General features: G+C 37.3%; 1 protein-coding gene across 1 annotated transcript; it reads right to left on the bottom strand.

Annotated features, from left to right (window-relative positions):
- Positions 1 to 694: 694 nt before the first annotated feature.
- On the bottom strand, positions 695 to 23,167 carry LOC110157576 (formin-binding protein 1). The gene is made up of 18 exons (XM_055154167.1): positions 23,162 to 23,167; positions 22,979 to 23,094; positions 19,208 to 19,264; positions 18,990 to 19,137; positions 16,777 to 16,839; positions 15,772 to 15,876; positions 13,238 to 13,366; positions 12,651 to 12,797; positions 11,773 to 11,964; positions 10,489 to 10,584; positions 7,292 to 7,306; positions 7,039 to 7,074; positions 5,710 to 5,819; positions 5,473 to 5,605; positions 4,944 to 5,068; positions 4,675 to 4,835; positions 4,076 to 4,234; positions 695 to 2,862 (listed from the first exon to the last, which is right to left on the bottom strand). Exons 1-18 carry the CDS (start codon positions 23,165 to 23,167, stop codon positions 2,843 to 2,845), a joined length of 1,818 nt encoding a protein of 605 aa, XP_055010142.1. The 3' UTR covers positions 695 to 2,842.
- Positions 23,168 to 23,331: the final 164 nt, after the last annotated feature.

The following is a 23,331-nucleotide window of genomic DNA, read 5'->3' as shown; positions in this document are numbered from 1 at the left end:
TAACTTTCTGGAGGTAGAATGACACCTGCATGATTCCATTCAGATTCAAACCATACTGCTAACCATTCTCCGTGGAGATGGACACGTTTTATGTCATAATGTGGAATATTAAAGCCGGAGGAGCAACATCGAAGCCCTCCTCCAGGCCAACTAAGAATCAGCTATTTGAAATGTTTATGGCTCCCTAACACTGATTAAACAATTGTATACCTCGTGTACCCCTATCAATTTCTCAGGTGCAGGAGGTTGCCAAACCCTGCACGCTTCCATCCGACAGCTGCTCTGCTCTTATCTATTACAATCATCATTAATTTGTCAATAATAATCATATCCAGAAGCTGTCCTAAGTATACTACTTGTAGATTTCAATCAATTTCATACACAAAGAGGTAAAATATAAACTCTTCAAAGTGCAAAATGTGTGTTTAAACTAAAAAGGTTAAATCTGGTGTTGTGTGATGATTGCAGCACTGGGCCATTGTAAGAAAACATAAGACAAAACACTTTTTTCCAGGCATATTTAATTGGCACAGTAAACACAATACAAAGTATTCAGTGCTCTGAAACACAAGCATGGCTTACCAAATGGACACAAAGGAAAGTGCAAAGACACCATTTGGTAGACCGCACAAAAGAAAACAAGTCTTACTTTGCTAAGCAGATAAAGTATTGGTAAGACTCTCAATAGTTAAAATAGATGTTTCCTTTTAAAACTTTATATATTCATATATATATACTCTCTCTGGTTCCATTCCTCCATTTTCATTGTACAGAGTTATTCTGGAGTATAGATAAAGGGACATGGTCTTGTTGAGTAGCCTTCATATTTTGACCTATGTATTGTCATTATCAACCACTGCATGATATTGTGACATATTCATTGGTTGGTAAAAAGACAAATAGGAGACATTGAGCTTGATTCTATGGCACAGCAGGGGCTTGTTCGATCCTTCCAGGTGCTCAATATTTCACTTCCCACCTCTCCATCTTACAAGTGTTAATAGAACATGATGAAAACATTAATGGCTTAATCCAAAATACAAAACTTTGAAAATCTGACTTATATTATATAGGCAGTACGTTCTGGGCAAAAAAAAGATACATTTAAAAACAAAGAAAACTTAAAAAGTTGATTAAAATCTATGTGCCTTTGAGAAGAATCAGTGAACAAAATTTCACTAGTTTAGAAGAAATCACATTTTCCTTCCATGTACTGTATCTGCATTCTCTCAGTGATAAATTGTTTGTTATGGCTCTAAGAGCTCCATCTGGTCACTCCTGGAAACTGGAAATCACAGTATATTTTCATATACAGTAGAAAATAAATTTGTTGTGTTTAAACTGAGTGGCTACAAACGACTTGCATAAAACACCCTGATCATAACTTACAATATTAACATTTTACGTACATACCATTCTGAGTACTTAAAAGTAAAACAGAATACAGAGACATCCACTTATGCCTAAAACCTCACAGAAAACAACCTTGCAGAATAGGTGTAACACTGGAGGGAAAAAAGAACAGGGAAACATGCCATCTGAAACTAAACATGAAGTATTTCCACAGGCGCAGAACCAAAATCAGTGGTTTCCAGATTAATTTAAAACAGCTTGACGAGGCAATGAGAGTTAACGTAACAGAAAGAGCCAATACAGGCTGGGTTTGCCACAGCAGAGGGGCAAGGAGGAAGACAGGGCAAGCATGCAGCAAGTCACAATGCTGAAAGACCCCCTGCAAAATATATAGAAGTGTACAAGTAGCTACAATTGGTATGTAGCAGCTTGTGATGGGAGGGGTGAAAACAGGTAGGGGTCTAGTTATAGGTATAAAAGAAGAGGAGTGTGGTCAGAGAAACAGACAAGTGACACAAAATATGGGGTTCAATAGGAGTGGTGGACAATCTTCATATTCTCTTGTAACAATGGAACACACACACACCACAGACAGGCAAACATGATGTCCTACTGCAATGACATTTAACTGTATTCCATATGCTGTGTCCATACACTTAACAGGAAGATAGTAAACAACAAACGAGCACCAATCAGACACAACAATATGACCACCTAACTAAACATTAGTTATTTTTAAGCATTTAAATATATAAAATTGAAGCCTATGTTCTACCCAAACGTGGCATAATGAATGTCTATTAATAGCGTTATTCACCAGTGGTCATAATGTTATGCATAATTGGGGATTTGGAAATACCGTAAACACATTTAATGGCACTTTTAATTTAACCAAGTGTGATGACAATTCAAGTCACAATACAGATGACCAAACATACTGCAACTCTTTCTATGCAGCAAAGTAAGCCATTTAAAACAAAGATATACAATGTGGTATGAATAAAGCACATTTTGCAGTCAGATTAGCCCCAGCAACTAACAGAAGTATCTCAGGGTGCATAAGTATCCTAATGGTTGGAATGACTTTCTCACAAACACACTGCCAGGTGAAGGTGGTACATGAATTCTTTCTGTTGCTCATTATTATATCCATGCTGATCATTGTCCATTCTCCAACCACACCCTCTGTCCAGTGTGTGTGCAAAAAAGCAAAAGGTTTACGAAGGGAGAGGTGGTCAATTTGCAAGCAGTTAGTTCATTTAAAGCGAAGCAAAAAGCTAATTTTGTGCTTGTGAGAGCTGTTGATGTTAGGAATGAGAAAGATTGTTGTTCTCAGAAATTGTACTTTGTAGTTGATAATTTTGAAATGGTTAGACAAAACTGAAATTGTTTAAACTTTAGGTGTAGATGTTAGGTGCACTTTAAGTGAATTTGACGAAAGCTCTTGTTTTTCTCCAAGACTGCTTGCCCTGCCATTCCTCAGCCAACCTCACGCTGACTTCAAGGAATCTGCAATTCAAAAAGTACATAGAATTAGATAACTAGATGACCACAGTAAAACAAAAAAACAAAAAAAAATCTTGAACAAAATGTATTTTAATTAGAGTATGTTCATAAATTAAATTAAAAAATATAAATGTCAGCTGATTGCTACATGCTGAAAGTATTTGTAATGGGTAGCTTCACTCTTAAGAGTTACACAGCATGCAAGATATCATAAAAAGTTCCTACACAATGGGTATTTGTGCATCAAATATTATTCTGCACAACCAGAACCCCGTGCTGTGCCAGTTTTAAGCTCTCAAAACTGATTAGCATTTAAAGTCAGAAGTAAATTTGACTAATGGAATTTCCATAGATGACTTTCTCTGTATGTTTTTGTTACAGAGGTCGGACACACCATGCTTTATATTGTCCCACACTGGAAAGCTGTCCCAAGAGACCATGCAGTCAAGCACATGACCTGCTGCTACCAGCCCAGTCTCACCGTTTAACAGAACACTAACTTAGGTCTTTATTCCTTTACCAAAGGCCTGGAAGAAAGGACCAGAACAACTCTCAACTATCATTATTAGAAGTAAATACAGCAAGGGAAAAAATACATTTTTACATCTTAATCTATAACTGGTCTACAAATACTGTGTTCAAAGCCTTCTCGTTTTGTAATATAATGTGCATTTTACAGCATGCCACAGAAGGAAACTTTTTGTTAATATTTTTTTATTAATCTAAAAAAATATCTTTCTTTAGTGCTATTTACAGCGGGTTTAAAATGCATTTTCTATCTGCATGATTGTTCAGTACTGGCATGCATACTGGCTACAAGTGACCAAAACACAGTAGCTTATGTTTTGATCTATAGGATATAATTCAAAAAAGTGCATAAAAGTACCTACAAGAACTATGTAAAATGATCAAAGCAGAACTATTTGAGAGTGTATATAAAATCATAAATATTTACATTTTCTAAAGGGTTTGTGATATTCTATAAACACTAGGGGGCACTAGTAGTATGACTCCTAGCTCCACATGAAGAACAATCAAGTAGAAAATGTATACAATAATACTATCTCAATTGTCTCGAGGCACACAGACAAATATGATTGGCCCATTCCTCCAATAAAGCATTGGTTCTGAGCTAGCAGTAACATTCCTGGGAACAGACAAGTCAAGACTATTGCAACAAAAACAGACTTGCTCAGTTAAATGTATGTCATAGCACCTTTGGCATTCGTTTCCAAAAAGACCTCAATGTAGGTTGTGGGGACGTATCCTTCCTCCTCCTCATTCCTGCGCACTCGAGTCCAGCCGTCGCCTTTGTCTTGTTCTATGACATACAGGAGCTCCCCTTCTGCTATCGCTATAGTGCCCTCATTTTTACCTAAAACACAAAAAATGTATTTATTTTTTACATTAAACAGTTTAATGCACAAAGGAATTTGTAAATGTGGTTAGGAGTTAGGAAAGTTAAGAATCAGGAATAAACTGGAATACATTTGGTCACAGGCATGCAAGCAAGCATGATTAATAAAATTTTAATCACCACTGAGATTGAAACATTTCTAATTGTGATGGATATTCTTGCTTTTAGTAAAAGCCTGTTGTTTGAGCAGATTTTAGACTTTACTTTTTTGTGTTAAATGCCATCTTGTTTATGTTCATATTGCAATCACTCAGCCCTATATGCAAACGATGCTGTCCCTAACCCAAGTAAAACAAAAGTTGTAAATAAAAAAAATACAATGTTAATCGCATCGCTGTCCACAAAACCACCCATGCTCTTAAATTATATGTTTTTAAACATCAGTATTTCATATGTACCTTCAAAGGGGTATAGGGCTTTACAGGTGCCAATAGTGGGCAGGGTTTCTTCGTCATCAAACTCATCATCGTCGTCTGGTGTAGAGGACGTGGGGTTCAGGTTGGTGCTGGCTTTGACCTGAGTCTCTGAGTTCTGCTCCTCTGTGTAACTGCCATCCGGGCTGCTCAAGGGCCAATACACACACATAGTAAAACACGCTGTGAAAACATTCTCCTCTATGTCATGTTTAACTACTTTTTAACTTATAGCCAAGTAAAAAATACCATACCTCTCTCTATCTTGTGCACAGTTGTTGCTCACTGTTGTTGTGTTATTTTGTGTTTCATAAATGACACTTCTTCTGTTTGAATCGCTTTTGGAAGGCATTCTTTCTTCCACCTCTGCAAGCCAACCCTGTAACATCGAAACATGTGATATTAATTACATAAATGCTAATAATGCCTAAGAGCAGAGAGCTTTAGAATATTTACTCAAAAAAAGTAGGCCAAGATCCAGTGTATTTTTATAACATTGCTGATGTGTCCTGTTACTTTGTTGCTAATAAATGTGAGTATGTTTTCTTTTACACTGTGAATTTAAATGTTTGAAATTTATTGTTTACACAGTGTCTAATGCATCCTATTTAGTTCATGCCTTTGTTCTGACTTAGGTCTCTCTTCTGCACATATCCAAATATGGGAGAACTAGAGGCCGTCTTTGGACTGTTCCCAGTTCAAAATGTGAGCCTGAGTCTTTCCATTATTTACTGTCACAGCTAAACTAAACAACACAGCTTTTCCAGGAATAACACCACGAACCTCAAACTTCTGAACTTCAGACTGCAGTTTTTCAATGATCTGCCCAATTTCTGCTAGCCGTGGGTCTACGCTGGATGGGTCACCCATTTGGGGGTTCTTTACATAAACGTCTTTCATCTTCAGAAGTCCATCCCTGAATGAAGAAATTATTAATGTTAGTGTAAGGATGAGCCTGTAAAAAATTAAGTGAAGTGCCTTCAGCTAGCAATTAATTTTTTACACTGATATTTTAGATACCTCGCGTCCATCTCTTTCTGGATGTCCTTATTTATATCATCTATCTTTCCTTGCAATTTCTTTCTCCTCTGCTCAGGGGGGAGATGGCTGAAGTCCTCTGGCCCAGATCCCTGAGAAGACGAAGGGCAAAAGAGGAGGATAAATTTAAAAACAGATTCTCGTGATTAAATATTTATTATAATTTTTAATATGGACTATTTTGTACTTTTTACAGTATCTCCTCTTAGTTTGAGAATTTTGAGTTGTTCATACAAGTTTAATGCTTTATGAATGTTGTCAATTTTGGGAAGTGAAGAGGAAGATACTGAACTTTTTATTGCAAATCTGTTGACCTTAACCTAATCAGTTTAATTTATCCAACACCCCAAAATGCAGTATAAATGTAATAAAGGATAAGTTACAAATGTTTACTTTGGTAAATTGATACATAATGTGAAGAGTTTAAAGCTGTCTGTGTGTAAGTTGTATGTACTCAATAGGCAGCTCATATTTCATGATGTAGATGTTTCCAATCTGTAAGACTGAAGCCATGACTCACGTTGCTCTGCAGTCTGTTAACACTTTCTATAAACATACTGTATCACTGTTCTGGCCCGTGATGGCACCGCGCATCTGGGTGACCTAGAAAAACTGATGATGATGATGTTTATGTGAACTTCCTGAATAGGTCAAGGTTTACAATCTTAGTGATTGGGTCACAATTGCACCACGGGACACTGGTAGAGCTATTTCTGTTCAGGATTCACTGTACATACAGACAGCAGGTAGTGGTCTTACCCTTAATCCCATCATACAACACTTACCAGGCATGCAACATAGTAAAATATGTGAGTATTCATGCAGAACATGCTTTCTCGATCATAAACAGGAGCATCTCAATAAATCTGAATTGCATTGATCAATTCAAGTTGTATATTTCATTATAATTTACAAAATTGGCCAATAACAAAATAAGTATTGGCTGTACATTACAGCACTGTACTACCACAACTTTTTCTTAACTACTAAAATAATTTAAGCTTTTCTAAAATTAAATGTTAAGATGCACCTGTTTTTACATCTGAGGTATAAGCATATTAGAATGCTATCTATATTAATGTTCTAGCACTACTATTGCTAATTATTTTGTTTTCCTTTTATACAAAAATGTATACACTGTTTGATTTAGTAGTAACAGCATGCAATAGGACATCACGAGAGACCATCTCTTCTATCACCAATAATTGGATTAGTTTGTTTTTTTTTTTTTTTGCAGAGACAAACAATTTGAGACACGGACTACAAATATACTAAAAGACAAAACATAAAACATGGAGTATTTTTGATCACCTCAATGAGATTCCGGACGTGGGAATTGAGTGTGATCTGCACCACACAGACAGAAGGAGGGAGGGACATGACGAGAACACAACATAAAAAAACAAATAATAAAATGACAAAAACACACAGGTTTGAGATCCACCTCGCACAGTTTTAAAATGTAATTAACAAAAGCATAACGTCATACACTGTTACTGGGGAGGCGTGACATGCATGCTATGGTCATGCAGCTACAGAAGTGGGAGTTTACAGTCATGCTTACCAGCTTGAGAGAAAGCTTCATGGGGAAGAGGAGAAAGAAATGACGGGGAGCAGGAGAAAAAAAAGACAACAGACACAAGTCAAAAACATCAAGAGAATACAAGCATTCGTATAGAAACATACTGTAACTGATGATGATGGTATTTCATGTGCCAAACTTTGCCATCTATGCAATTTAAACACCAATATGACTGCAAAGTCTGGCACTATGATATTATAATGAAAAGTAATGGACGCCATGTTGGTTAAAGGGCCAAAGCATGAAGTAAAGAATGATAATAAAACTGCAGGAAAGGAAGTAGAGAAACATAAGAGTAAAATTAAATGAAGGACACTTTTTGAAGGACTATTTTCACTTCCTTTTGCAGTTAGAGCATTTACCTAAAGTGACAGCAGAGGGCGCTTGAGGTATGTAAGATATTACCAAGTCTTCACATGATCAGAGACAAATGGTCTACACATAAACAAAACAAAAACATATTTTCTGTAGGTCCAGCAGTACTGCATGAGCAGACTAATATGATGTAAATAAAAGCAGTCTTTGAGAGTTAAAGAGGAGAGATTAGTGCAAATTGTGGGCCTAAACTTAAAAACTTAAAGAAAATACTGCAATTATGGCAATAGGTGGGGAACATTAAACAGAGTAACTATATTTTGAGCATGTGTGTAAAATTCCTCAGTCGTCTAGGTAGAATCCATGGTAAAGGAGAAATTTAATTTGTCAACTGGACAACATTGTTTTTTGGTCAAATGTTTCGCAGTATAGCTTGGATGAGCTGGGAAAGGTATTTGACTAAAAAAACTTTTGCAGAGTTGACAAACTGAATTTCTCCTTTGCTATGATTTGAGCAAATACTGACAGATGAAACTCTCAAAGCTCACAAACTGGAGCAATGAATTGCACATCCAGATTCCCACCTGGAGGGATTTTGACATTAATTCACCTTTCCTCTGAAACTACTAGGACAATGATGACAACAATGATACCCACATGTATAGTATGTTTTTACAAACAAGAAAACAATATAACTTCGGAGGTGCAACAGCACAAAGAACATATCTTAAAAGGGGTAAATTCCTGCTATTGTTGGCCAAGTCTTATTTAACCGATTACAAAACACAAGAAATGCATCAATGAAAATAGGACACAGGGCTATTTCATAGTTTGGATGCAGAAACATGTAGATTTGACCATTGTCAGATACTTGAGCCTGTTTGTGAATTGACCCCTCAGAGATGTTTGCTGGAGAGGCCCTGACATGGACAGAACAAGCCGCAGGGAACCTTAAGCAGATACATGTGATGTGGGGTGGAATCATCATCATCTTCTATCATTCGTCTGATTTCTCCATCAGGCTGGAACATGTGATCAATACCAAGACAAACACACTAGCCTCCTTTGTATTTTTGACAAACATGCTCTTTAGAGGTGATTTGCCACTTAAAAACATGTCTTTTAAACACAATGAGGCTACTGTCTTTTATTCTTAGTAATGACACACAAAGTATGGGACACTGCGGTGTAGGCATACCCCAATGTCCACACGCACTTACAAAATATTGTCTGGCCTCAAAAGCATATGTTGGTTGCCCCAGAGTCCTCTTCATTAACTCTTTGTGATAAATGAGCGAGCGAGGTGATACTGGCTGTAGTAGTCATCAGAGAGAATACAGCTTAATCATAACTTAAAGTAACTACTATAAACTGTATATTCTTAATCTGTACCAGCAATAAAGCACTTTATCATAACTACAACACACAGAGCTGCACATACTAGTAAACAGTGCTTACAGATGCATATAGGACAAACAGTAATATATGTACTATGCAAGAACAAGACTTGGCATTGGTTTCTTTGGGAACAAAAGACAAATGTTTTAATTGGGCCTGGAGTATCATTAAACAAGTATTAATTACTCACAAATCTTTGTAACAGAGATGGGGAATATATCTGACAACACAGCATCTCTTTAGTGCCTAATGGTCTACTGAACCAGTATTGTCACACAAGGTCATATGATTTAGTGCCAAAAAAGCTTCACTCAGGTCAACTTCAATAGTGTGAATCTGAATATAGCAATGCACAAAGCATCTGATTCTACTGCTCATTTTATCTTTCTCTGCAAGAGCTGTTTCAGCACTTCCGTTTTCAGAACCATGCACTTCCTGTTCGATGTCCTACTCTAGAAAAACAAAAAGTTCTCTTTTTTGTCCTTCCTCCACACAGTATTGTTTACACTATTTACACTATTGCACTATATTGTTCCTATGTACAATTTTAATAAAAGTAACGGCTGCATTTTAAAAATTTTTATGTCAACATAAACTTCATTTGAAAAAGAATATATATACATATATATATATATATATATATATATATATATATATATATATACACACACACACACACCCACATATATATTAAGGACCGGAAGGAACCAGTGAGACGCCCACCTATTCCTGAGGTTAGAGAAAGCTGCTGAAGTGTGACAGGATGCAGGGCAATACAGACTGACCTGGCCTAGTTTTATCCTGAGCAGTAAGGCTGAGATCATTGATAATATATACATGTGGATAATATTTACACAATTACCTTACGGTATAAGTTGGCACCCTCATGTCACTGGTAAGCACAATTAGATAAAACCCTAATTAGTGTTAAAGGGGAGAGGGATGGTGATGGGATCTCACTAAGTTAAAATGAAGAATGAAGGAACAGGTTGCTGGTGAGTGAGATACTTGGACAATGAGTTGATATTATGTGCAACAGAAGCAAGCTATAAGCAAAACAGCAGAACAGTGTATGAGTGAAAGTTTGTAAATATATCAATAACACTATCTTTAAAGCACAGTACATATGTGCACTGATTATTAGGACAGCACAATATATGGATAGTAATTATACTGGATTTGCAAACTTGAAGGGAAACAAAATATTATCACGTTATTTTTTGACCAGAATTAAATTAAATTCTTGGTTTAGATCTGGATTAGTCCTGGGTTAGATTAATGATCATGATCAGGTCATGATTTAGACCTACTGAAATTTTTATTTAGTGGTGTTTGATTGTGCAGCCCTATGCCATGTCTAACCCAATAAACCTGTCCTGTAGTGATTCACCCATACACTGCCGCAGTTAATATGCAGCTTACACACAGGTGAGGAGACACATACAGAGCTGCTGTTGGGCACTTACCCCTCGCCTCAGGCTCCGTAGGCAGTGTATTTTGGGTTTGGACGTCATGAAGTCGTTGAGGCGATGGGACAGGGGCTCCTTGTGCTGCTTGGGAGACTGGGGGTCGTTGGGAACAGCAGAGGATGAGGGCGAGGATGTGGCTGGGGGTGCGGGTGGGGGCTGGCGGGGGGACGTTAACAGGGACAAAAGCTACCAATAAGAGAGGGAGCCATTGCGGAGGACAGGAGACAAAGGAGGTGTAGGAGGAAAAACATGGTAGTAAAGTAAAGGAGGTCAAACAACGAATAAAGACATAGAAGGAAAGGAGGGAACACAAAACGAAATAAATAAGCCTAGTACAGATATTCCAAAACAACACAACACACAAATTAATCCCAAACAGAACAAAGAAGTTATTAACCAACACAAAATATATATTAAAACAAATTAAAATATGTTAATGATACAGAGAGCGAGTAGGTAGGTAGCATCAGACCAGTTAAAGCAAGCTGCTGCAACAAAGCAATCTGCACACTTGAAGCGCATGCGGATCCAGTCTACAACTACTGAAAAGCTTTTCAGTAGTCACATGCGAGCGTGAATGAAAGTTCACCACGGCCTCACGAACACCATTGGCCATCATTGCTAAAAGTGAATTGCAATCCATCAACCTAATATTTGACCCACGGTCCGTCAAAAGAAGTCAAAGCCGTGCATGCATTTCCAGGACACTGAGAAGCACCCAAGACAGCCCATGTGTCTGTTCTATGTTAGCTTGCAACCTTCAATTACAGAACGACAGCTTGTCATACTGCATCAGTGGTTTTCAGCCTCTTCCCCACACCCAGCTCACTCATACATGCTCTGAGCCAACTGAACACCAGTGTATCCTGCGCTTCAGAAGCAAATAAACCCATCAATCTCCAGCATGTTAATCAAGGAAAACATTAAAAATCTGCCAAGATATTAGTGTATTATCTGCCTTCGTAGATTAAAAGTACAAAGGAAATAAAATATTAGTGAGTAGTCATTGCAGAAAGGTGGCTCCAAAATAAGGGGCTGCGAAATGCCAGTACATGACTGACAAAGGGACGTATATGGTGGCAAATAATAACAAGAAAATAGCAAATCTAAAAATGTAAGTTACACTAAAAGTAAACAGAAATAGACTAGAACTGAAAGCACAACTTAACTTATAAATTGTAACAATTTTAAAGGCAACAAAGGAACACTAATCAATTAACAGAGAATTTAAAACAAAACTTAAAAATTAATTCTTGTTTTAAAACTAATGTATAATCTTACCTTGTTCTTATTCTTTATAAAAGGCCACAGTTTGCCTTTGCTTTTGCCAGTAGATTTCTCTTTGACCTCTCTGGAATTGGATAGACTGTTTTCTGACACCGTCCTCTTCATGGCTTGTCCATAGTCTTCAAACTCTACATCTCCTGGAGGTTCAAACCCCGACTTGTATGACTCCACCACCTGATTTGAGTCCTGTTGGAATAAAAAATCACCACATATACATCACAAATGTAGTAAATGGAGAAAAGAAGTTGGGAAGAAAAGCAATGTTGTCTAGATTAAAATAGGCAATCATAAAATATTTTTGGTTCTGTTTCTGGTAAAGTATTAAGGTCAAGTCACACATAGAGGAACAGTAACATGAATCAAGAGTGGTGTGGAGAAGGAGGATGTGCTACGCTGACTTCAAGAGAGACAAAGAGTGTGCATACGCGGGAAAGCAGGGTATGTGATATGTTATAATGTTCTGTTTTTTGGGGGGTTTTTTTGTTTGTTTTTTTTCATTTGCACTTAGTCACAAGATCCAGTCATCTCTTGGAGCCAGGCCATACATACAGAAAGGCTCACGCACACTTACACACACTATGCACTCCTATCCCCTGGGATAGTCTTGTTTTTGTCACAGTGCAGGGCCCAATGTGATTTCTTTATATGTCAACACTGCCAATTTTCTCTTCACACAGACATCTGTGTGTAATTTTAGATGTTTAAGAAAGACTATTTGCTTGCTCAATTCACTGACTAACGCTCAGCCCTTTTTACTTGTTATTTACTATTAGAACATTCTTTGTAAATTAAGTTATATTTCCACAATATGGTGTGGGTTAAATGACATCCAAAGTGAGTAACATGTCCCTTGTGGTGATGTGTGTACTCACAGTCTTGGGCTCAACAGACTCTGCAGCTTTCGTCATGCCGTCTAAACACTTCTCCACAATGGGCAGCACCTGGCGGTCCACATCGGCAAATGTCTTCATGCACACTCCCAACTTCTCAATTCTTTTCTCCTCCATGTCTTGAAGTTTCTAAATGAATATTAGAAGGAATAAAACGGATCACAATTCAGTTGCCTGTACTGCTGCTGAAGTTCATAAACCATCATGTCTTGGTCTGTTTCAAAGAATCAGTGTCACTTTTCTAAGGTACCATGATATTTGTTTATTGTTTATGTTCCTCTAATATTTATGTACGTGTTAATAAGATTGGGGAGATGGATCATGTTTTATTCCATCTGTTTATATTTTGTTGAGACAAAAAGGGGGTTAAGTGAAGGTGTGTTCTATCTCTTCAGAAGGACATAGCTCCTATAAGAATACTTTAATGCAAAAATAGAAAAAAATATAAAATAAATTTGAAATTGTGGGGCCAAAATTGTGAACGGACAATTTATTCATTGCCTATTTAATAATACAGCTTTGTATTGTGCAATAATTCAAATTGTTATCCATGTTTAGTTTGTTTGTACCTGAAATATACTGGGTATGTGAGTGTAGTAATGGTCATTCTGCTCCTGGTTGAACTTCTGCAGGTAGGAGGAGTACTCGCTCTTGCTGTCCGCCGCCATCTGGTGTCTCATCTGAGCTTGCTGTCGTGCCTAATGGAAGAATACACATAACCATGCACATAACAGACAGGCTTACCCCAGTCAACCTGCAGTGTCCCCAGGTTAACGCGGACATATGGGTTAGGCGCACATACAAAGAGCTTAAACCGACTATTAGGAGCCACATCTGTGAGTACTTGTGCTCGGGCATGCACAAACTAACAGAAATATAAAGCTTGTGAATGTAGGTGCACTTTTCAATCAGCAGCCATTAGTATTAGCCTACACTAGACTATATAGGTCAGAACAAATGTGTCAGTGTGGCAAACAGCAACCAGCTCGACTCGAATGAAAAAGGATTTGATCGTCTCTCTGCTCCATTTTCATTTGTGCAGAATGATTGTTAGAGTTTTAGCCATGAGACACAGGCAGCCAGAGACACAGCAGGAGTAGCCTATTAAAACCAAGGGCGAGCAGATGGACATGAGATTATCTCTGTTAGACAACATGTGGGGACTGTGTACGTTCATTGTGCAAAGTGCAGTATCTGTTTCCTATTTGCAGAGGACATATGGACTGGCCACTCACTCCCATGAATATGATTTACTTATTTTCATAAAAGGTTACTTTCCAGTCAGTGCCTATAATCTTGATAACAATATATGCAAATAACCATAATAAAGGACACAGTATTATTAAGGGACAGTCTCTAACAGTTTTCCCAGGCATTCAATTGTCACACCAGTTTAATATGTCAGTATCACTCAGTCACACATGTGGTAAATTCATACATGGAGGAATAAAAGGAAAAGCAATCAGATGAGTCATTTCTAGCAAAAAGGAATAAGATATGTATTCTCACTGTATTATGAATAAATGTTTTAAAATATGTTCATTGATAGCACTGTGGGATTGCTGTTTAGAGACAGTGTTAGTGCAAGCAAATCCTCTCCTGAGTATGTGCTGGATCTGTTGAGAAATAATCACTATGGTAACCTGACTGGGTCTAAAATCACACCACTTCCTGTTGGTATATTCTGCAAATAACCCTATTGTTACTGTGGCTACTACTACAGAGAATGCTGGAAAATACTTCAATACATCTTATCATCAACAGATCTCCTGTCACTATCACCGTACAAATAAATGACTAAATAATAATTTGGCATACAACAAGTAGACAAGCCACTGAACGGAAGCAGTCCATGGTCAGACAGGACAGGCGTGTTAACAGTGACCTGGTCAAGGTTGCTGTGAGTTTGAGTCTGCAGGGTAGTGTGTGAATCACAACACAAGGCAGACAGTATGTTCCCACAGATAAAACACTTTGTCCACTGGGCCTACCTTGTGAGAACTTCGCTTCAGCGCATGCCATAAAATCATACAAACATACACGTCAAAAATGATGTTATCCATTTCCACCTAAACAAAATGTTTGTATGGAACCGTTTCCTGGACTCACAATGATGTCATAGCTAAAACTTTAAAAAGGCAGCAGTACCGAGAACAAACACAGATGGCACCAAATACAGTGCACTGGCCATTACAGTAACACAGTACAGTGTTTAAAAATGAAGAGGACCAATGAAACATGTAAATATTATACTGTTTACTAATATGCACACTAATATGCCATATTCCTATGAGATACAGGTACTTTCCCTGTTAAGGTTCAACACACAAATTTGTGGTTCTTTGGCAGTTTGATTGGGAAGTAAAGGCTCTTTATGGCTTCCTCCATTTGCATAATAATTACACCCGTGCCAAGTCCGAGCCTGAGATTTGATCCAAATACTGATGAGGCAGCATGCACTACTGACCAAAGAGGCTCTCCGGCTGTGTGAGCTGTGTGAGCAAAAGGTTCTTATGTTGAGGCTCATTTCAATTAGTCATGATAACAGGAAATTACATCTGCTACAGGCTACATATATAATATATGGTACATTTATGTATCAGAAAATGTGCTAATTACCAATGTAGAGCAGACTGTGAATGTCTTTGATGAAATCTTTGTTAGTACCTCAAAATTAAATATTTGAAGATTCTCTTAATCAGCTGGCCCAGATTTTTTTGATTATTTTTTATTTTTTTGGATTATTGTCTTTATTGTTAAAAATAAAAAAGACCATTAAAAGTCTATATATTAAGGTATATTTTTTGTGCTGTTGCCAGTTCCCAAACAGCAGCCCATGTGTCTGGTGCCTGTTTTACAGTGATAATGGGCACAATGTCTTGCTATCATCACTGCATAGCTCAGACAATACCAGCTTTGACTCACATCCACATGCTACACACTCTGCCTTTCAAACTCAGTGTAATGGCCTATCTGGCTAGAGGCATGAGGAGAGTTGCTGGTGAGTACAGTAGGTGAGGTGAACAGACAGATATTGGTGAGCAAAGATAAAGCTGTATTTTAAGCTTTGAGGCATATGTGAAATTTGTGAGAGGGCACATACCTTTTCAACATCAGCTTTAGTCACATTTATATCTGCGTCCATCTTCTCAAAGTGCTGTTGCGCCCTCTCTGCCTCTTTACAGTCCCTCTCAAAACGTTTTTTACACTAGAATGTAATAAAAAAAAAAATTGGCAAATAAAAACATATTAAATATTTAATAATAATGAAAGAGTTTTAATCTTCCATTGAGGACTCTCTATTTCTTTCACTATTTCATACCCACTTACAAAAGAAAACCACATGTACAGTTTTAGTATACACAATTACTTTCAGTTAATAATCGTTTTATCTTTTTACATCCTGCTAGTTGACCTTTTCAAAGTAATTCTAAAGGACGTCACAGCATTTATAAATATGTCAAAAAAGGTTAACACAGAAACCAATGCAAGGCTATGACTGCACAACAGGCACTGTATAAGTCAGCAGCCTGTGGATTAAACAAATGTTCATAGTAGGTTTTTGTATACATGGAAAAGACAACCATTCATTCGGCCTCTTTCGACCCTTCTAAATGAACAATCAGTGTTTGTTGGACAAGCATGCACTCTGAACTATGCTTGCCTTCCACACATACAAAAGAATCATTGAACATGCTGTGAAGTTGAGGAGGACAAGGCAGTTATGCTTCTCTCTTGACGTCCTGTCCAGTCAAAGGGGCTTGGTGGAGATGAGAAGCGGTGGACAGCACTTTATTTTGGTTCACATGAGATTTTGTAGCATTTTAGATCAGTTTTACTATTGTATGTATTTAGTGCCCGTATTTGCTGTGCTTCACATCAGGCTAACCCATAAACAGATATGCTGTAGGTTTATGGGTCAATAAATCTCTCGAGTGTTCAGCCCCTAATGACCTAGAATAGTAAACCTTGATTGAATGATGCTTTCATTCTGTGGGTCTTACATGCACTTAGCTACCCTGTTCACGATTATAGAAACATTGATGGGAATGGAAAATAAAATTTAAAAAATAAAATTGATTGAAAATACCCCAATTTTGTCACTTACTGCTTCCAGTTGTTTCCACGAACTTTCGATTTGCTGTTGTGCCTTACGGCCTTCATGAAAGTGCTGCAAGAAAAACACACACACACAAAAAAAAGTACATTTATAATGGATAAAAAATACCTTGTTCGGGTCTTACAATTCAGAAAAGAATATGGTGAAAAATACATTGAATCAACAAAATTACAATACATAATATCATTAGGGTTATCAGAAGCAAAATTTCAAACATGTAAACAAAGGCTGAACTAACTTAAATTATTATAGTCTCTAAGCAGCCTTTAAAAAACTCAATTTCAATTTAGTCTGCCCTGGTTCCAGATTGTGGAAGCCAGAGTCGATAGCTGAGCTGCATATCAATGTCCACTGCCTATTCACTCAAATTCAAACCAAGCATTGGTACAAAAGAGAGTCTTTGCTAGTACTGGGACATTTCAGCCCAATGGACAACATAAAAAGTCACACAAACTCACTCCAGGATGTGAAATTCAGGCTTTTGTGACCAATTCACTGACATTAGAATGGATGTGAGAGTATACGGTGTGAGACTATGGCCTGGTTTACCTCACTTATGTATACTTCTTGTTTCCATAAGTTTCTAGAGAAGCAACAAAAAATGGGAACTGTTTAGAGGAACTACACTTAACAGAGGGCAGGACAAGGGCTAGGTGGATCATTTGCACTTGACTTTATGCATGGTCAGTGTAGAAGTAAGCTCATCACCATAATGTATAATTAGGATAAAAAATATGAGTGTGTATGATTCAGTTTTGGTTAAAGCTGGGGAATTTCTTCTGTCAGCACTAGTACCAGTATTTTACATACAAATAAAATATATAACAGAAAAGGCAGGGGGAAAGCCTGTGGTGACTAACAGGAAGTCCAAATGAGCAAGCACTTGTAATATGAAAAGGCTGCAACACTCCTGTGTAAACGTAAATGAAATTTTGCATTTAGGATTCAAAAGGTACTACAAGTTGTTGCTATTTACAGGTCAGTGAGCCCATGCTGAATGTGAAATGAGCTCCAGTGTATCAGTCTCATTATAGATTCTAAGTACAATGATAAGACAGTCTGCTGACCAAACACCTAAATATGATTCCTCAGCATCCCTCTAGAGATAAGGCTCTTTGTCACTCAAGCACAACACACACACGGCAATGTTGTTAATCATTATTTGACACAATACAAGCTACGATGTAAATATTTATTATGAAATTGAGAATTCAAGAAGAAGAGTCTTTGTTTACATTAAGAATAAGATCTGGTTCTTCCTTTCTGGATAGATGTCTGTCTTTTAATTTACAATTAAACCTGGTGAATTTATGACTGGAATTAGTGCTTGCACTCAGATGCCACTTGTTTTTCACTAACCAGCATTCTGCAACATGTGGTGAAGCAGATTAGATTTATTTATTTGGGATTGGAACAAAGTAAGACACATTTTAGCAAATAATTATAATTCTTTGCTTAAAGAAGATTTGATAATTGATTTAGATTCCCTCAAGGTTTCAATTATGATTAAACTGCACTCAACCTGAGCAAGTCTTCGGCCACTCAGACACTCAGAGCATGACTTGCATAATCTGTTATTCAGTCTCTTGAATCTGACTATGTTCTTGATCTCAAATCTTGTCTTAAACTAACCGCAGCTTTAGACTGACTTCAGCTCAGGAAATAGCTAAAAGGGAGGTGCATAGTTATACCAATCCACTGGGAATGTAAATTATTTCTGGTCTCAGGTCCACAATGTACCTGTCTGAATAGTTTCTTATGTCTCAGAACTTTCAGTAATCCTGTTGTCTGCTTCTGTCTGTACACTTTTTTTCACACATATCTCAAAGATCACACAACAAAATGTAAGTGGTACCTTCAAACACATGTAAAAGCAAAAGTATGGGACCTATGCTTCACCTCTTCCACAGTACCCCATCCCAGGTCTAGACATTATCTAGATTCTAGAAAACAAACAAGGAAAAATTTGGACACCTGTGTGTTATGCTGCTTTTCTCTTTTTGAAGTTGCTTTTCCTGCACTTTGAATTACTTTGTGTATGAATTGTGCTATACAAATAAACTTGCCTTGCCAGCTTGCCTTGCCTTTGCACCTCAAGAAATACATGCGTTACTGCTTTGTTTGAATAAAAAGATGAGCCAGTCGGGCATGCTTTTAGGTGCTAATTCAAAGAAGTCCTCTAGTAATAACAAAAGTCTTACCCCTTTCCGTTCACTTTTGAGTTCTTGTAGGGACTTTGACAGCTCATTAATGATTTGCGTTGTAAGGTTTTCCGCTATAAGCTCATGCTGACCTGCGTAGTCATTCAGTTCACTAAGTGTTTGTTGGAAGGCTCGACAGAAGGTATACCTGGTGACAAAAGACAGAGATGTCAAAATATAAATTGCTGTCAGGTGTAAACACACATAACAATACTTACTTGCTCTCTTCCTCTTCCCGCGAGTTCTTCTTGGGTTGATACTTCTTTGATAAATTTCTGTAAAAACAAAGGCATAGTCTCAGATCTTAAAATATAGTTTGTGGGATATTCCTATTGAACATTCCCAGCTCATATTGCTCCATAAACCTGACAAACTATCATCCATAACAACATTCAATTGGGCAGAGTGCTGTCAGTCTTACTTAGGCTATAGTAGTATATCAATAACCTCTAGTATGTGTCCAGTGTCAGTCACCAAAAAGGACACATGCATTTTTAGTGCTGCTACTGTTGTTTTGATGCAAGTAGGTCTTCAGGTTCATAATATTTGTGAAAGCATTCTGTTGATAACTGAATTTAATTAATATTTGATATTATTGAACTGAATTGATGATAGCGCTTCAGGTTTGTATTTGTGAAAGTATTCTGTTGATAATTGAATTCATCTCTGTTTCAGTGTTTTTGCCACATCATCTTGAAACAAAAAAACCCTAATTAGACATTGACAGTTAGTTTCGGGGCCGATGCTGTTATTGTTTAGAATCCATAGAAACCAATATGTTAGGCTGATACGTTGGGTCGATTTTGATTATTTTTCCCAAATTATGTGATTCAAATTTACTAGAAATTCACCCACAGCTCTTCTTTACCTTCTTGCGTGTAGTCATGTTTTGTGCAGCTATTTCTTCGTATTAAAGTTAGGTTCATTTATTTGCCATTTGTAGTTAAAAAGCACATTAGAAAAACATGTGCAGAAAGGAAAAGTTTTAATATAAAGGTTTGTTTGTGTGTATTTTTTAGGCAGCAGATTAACTAAAACAAAATATCAGACTATACTGGAGATTTAAGGCCGACATTTGGACTAAATGTGCAATTACTAAAATTTTGTGCATTACAATTTTACAATCTAATGAAAGATATGGTTTGAACTTTGTTAGAAATGTGTTATGTGAATATGTGCAATATGATTATGTGTAATCCATAAACATATTTAAGCAGACTACAAAATATGTACTTCTATTTTGCATATGTTAAATCCAAATGTAAATCACCATACATTTGACTTCACTGATGTTTACATTAGTAGATCAGATGTTGATTAGAAAGACCATGCAGTTCAAGAAATATACTTGAAATACTGTTAATCTTTTGAGTAAACCTTAAGCATAAAATCAATATCTAGTTAAAATAATTCTGAATAAAGAGTTACTCCATACAACATTTTGTGGTATGGAAATATTTAAATTCATACACAGTCGAGGTGAAATCTTGACAGCAACATGTGAAAACCAACATATTAAGCAAACATGAAAGTGTTGTTAAGGCTGAATTTCCATTGAAATGAAAAATACATGTGTAAAGAAAATATGTGTTTAATAAAATGTGATGTGTCTTTGTCTCTCAGTATGGCCACATCCCCCACATCTCTCCTTCTCTCTCTCGTGCTGTTTGCACTGTTGCTAGGCAGATCTGTCACTACACTGCTCTGCTCGTCCTTCGCTCCCTGGCTCTAATTATAGTGCTTACACTCATTCATTCATTTATCGCAACCATATGCCATTTGTCACAATGTATTTTGTCACTGCTTCACATCGACAACAAATTGAACCAATATGTTACAATTATAATGGATTAATAAATAATAACAATAACTAGCACATTGTATAGTATTAATATGAAGTGTGTACAAACTCATGCTTATAAATCTGAATTGTACCGAACTATCACATTACCATTGTTATGCAAGTCTAATACAGTCTCTTTTGTTTACTGAGTTTTGCTCCTGCCGATATGGATTATGCTAGACTAGAATTTGGGGGAGGAGTTGGAATTAATGCAATGGCTAGCACTGACTAGACTGGGGCATTGTGCATTACAGCATTGCAATGGAAGAGGATTATTTGTGGATTAAACTTGTGTGTTAATGTAATGTGTTGTGGTATGTTGAAAGAAGCGGTTGAAGTGTCATGATGACCACAGACGTGTAATGAATACTATGTCCATATAGAGAAATGTCTATTGTAATTTCTGGGAATTATTCTCAAGGTAAAGATTCATTACATTTGCAGTTAGTTAATCATCTGCGCTAATACATATACAATGATTCTAGTAAATAAAATAAAATAAATATGGCAATGGTATTATAGCTGATCAAAGAAGTAGCATAGTGGTATTAGTTGATTAGCTCCATCAACCTTATGGTGCTTCTACTTGGAGGCAGTCCAATAGATTAAGCTTGATTTGTGTGCTAAGTTGATTACACAGGATAATTGGTCTTTAGGTGTGGTATTGCCAACTAGGACCAAAACAAAGGAGTATAGTGTGCAGCAAAATGCTAAAAAACCCTATGACTCAAGCTATCCTGATTTCCTCACTTCTGCCTCATCAAGCGAGTGTGTTGATGTGCATGTGTCTGTCTGCTAACAGGGCACGTTCCAACTGCCACTAAACAAGGAAGATGACTGAAAATGTCCACGTCATCTGCCTATGCACAAGTTTAATCAAAATGCAACCCACTGCTGGGATTATCTGCCTGAAATTTTTTGAACTGATGTTGATCAAAACAACCATTCTAACAATTAATAAATGAGTTGCAATATCCCTGCAATGTCAAACTAAAAACTTCTAATCAATGTTTTGGTCTTTCACCAGAGAGAACACTGTTAAAAGGAGCCTGAGCTTGGCTCCAGCATATTATTTTCACTGTGTATCCAGTCCTAAAAATGTAAACCTCTCCAATTTTCAGCATACAAGTCACTAGTCATGTGAATTACACATTAAGATAAAATGATGTAGTAGTATTTTAAGTTTTCACATTGTTGGGCTGCCCTAATTGATTTTAGCAATGGCCCACAAAAGAATACACTATAATAAAAGCATGAGTAAGGTCAAGCATGAATAAGTTCAGAGGGTTATGTGGAACAGACTGTAAACACTCACATAGTCCTATTATCTCAAGCTGATACTAGTCCCAGAAGGGGGGAGGGGTGTGGGGTGAGATCAATAGTTTCTATGGAAATACTGGATTAGTTTTGGTTGGTCATACAAAACTGGGGGTTAGTCAGTATTGGGCAGTACAGCTATTCTCTCCACATGAAATAAGGAGTGGAGTTTCTAAGTAAATGCACAAAGCCTGGGGAGGTAGATGTTCACAGTGCACATGCTCCAACCTCTGCCCTAAGTAAGCAATGTGTGTACAACAACAGTCTGAGGGGGAAAGAAATGAGTCGGATAGAGCAAAATCTGGGTCAGACCTGCGGTTGATAAAGCCCATACCTACAAGTCTCTATGGCAACACAAGCTCCACCTCTTTCCCCTTCACCCTCACTTCCTTTCGCCTGAAGCTCCAGCTAGCAACAGCAGCAGACAACGTGCAGCATGAAAGTACTTGAGACGCAGACACAAAAGGAGTCAGGGGTGAGGGGGTGGAACATCCTCTTCGGGTCAAATGGATGCATTCAAGCTCTTCTAGCTAAATGCTAAATGCTGCTTCTTGAGAGAAAGCATACAAAAAACTTCCAATGCATTCTTTTGTGACAGAATGCAGAGCAAACTGTGTCTCTAGTTTATGGGAATACTCTCATCTCAATTTCCCACTCCACAAAGAGGTCAGAGGTCTCAGTCAGTTTCATAAGATGAATCTCTTGTTTCAAGGACACTTGAGTAGGTCAATTGCTGTGGTTTCTCTCTTGAGCCATCTGGATGAACTTGGCTAATTACACCACAGAGCTGCACACATGCATCATAAGGCTGTGTATTGTGGGTACTTACCTAATTTGTTTTGCATAGCTGACTTCAATCTCTGATCTCTCCTTAACAAATTTGGTGTACTTCTCGACGAACTCAATGCCCCACTGTGTGTGCTTCTCCAAGTTGTCAAACTGATCCTGTGGGGACAAAATTGAAAATCAATCACAAGCTCCACATATTGGGGGCAGTTATTGACTAGCCTACAAACATTACATTATCAATAATGTGCTCCCAGCTATTCAAAATTACTTGGGTTTTTATGGTCTCTGTTGGAGGCAAGACTCAATATCAAATTCAGCATACTGAAAAACAAATACAACTGTGTATGCGCAACTCAATATTTAGGATTTAACAATGCGTTCACATGGATAATA

The sequence above is a fragment of the Boleophthalmus pectinirostris genome, unplaced genomic scaffold, assembly GCF_026225935.1.
Source record: "Boleophthalmus pectinirostris isolate CB_2022bp ecotype Guang Dong unplaced genomic scaffold, ASM2622593v1 HiC_scaffold_18, whole genome shotgun sequence".
In the NCBI taxonomy this organism is placed as follows: Eukaryota; Metazoa; Chordata; class Actinopteri; order Gobiiformes; family Gobiidae; genus Boleophthalmus; species Boleophthalmus pectinirostris.
Note: the sequence above shows the minus strand (reverse complement) of the source record. Positions and strands in the feature narration are given on the sequence as shown.

Bases quoted from the DNA above. Each gene is read 5' to 3' on its own strand.
- LOC110157576 (XM_055154167.1), bottom strand. The intron at 19,265-22,978 runs GTAAGTACCCAC...TTGTTTTTACAG, and splicing joins AGCTATGCAAAACAAATTAG to AAATTTATCAAAGAAGTATC. The intron at 19,138-19,207 runs GTAAGTATTGTT...TTTTGTCACCAG, and splicing joins CGGGAAGAGGAAGAGAGCAA to GTATACCTTCTGTCGAGCCT.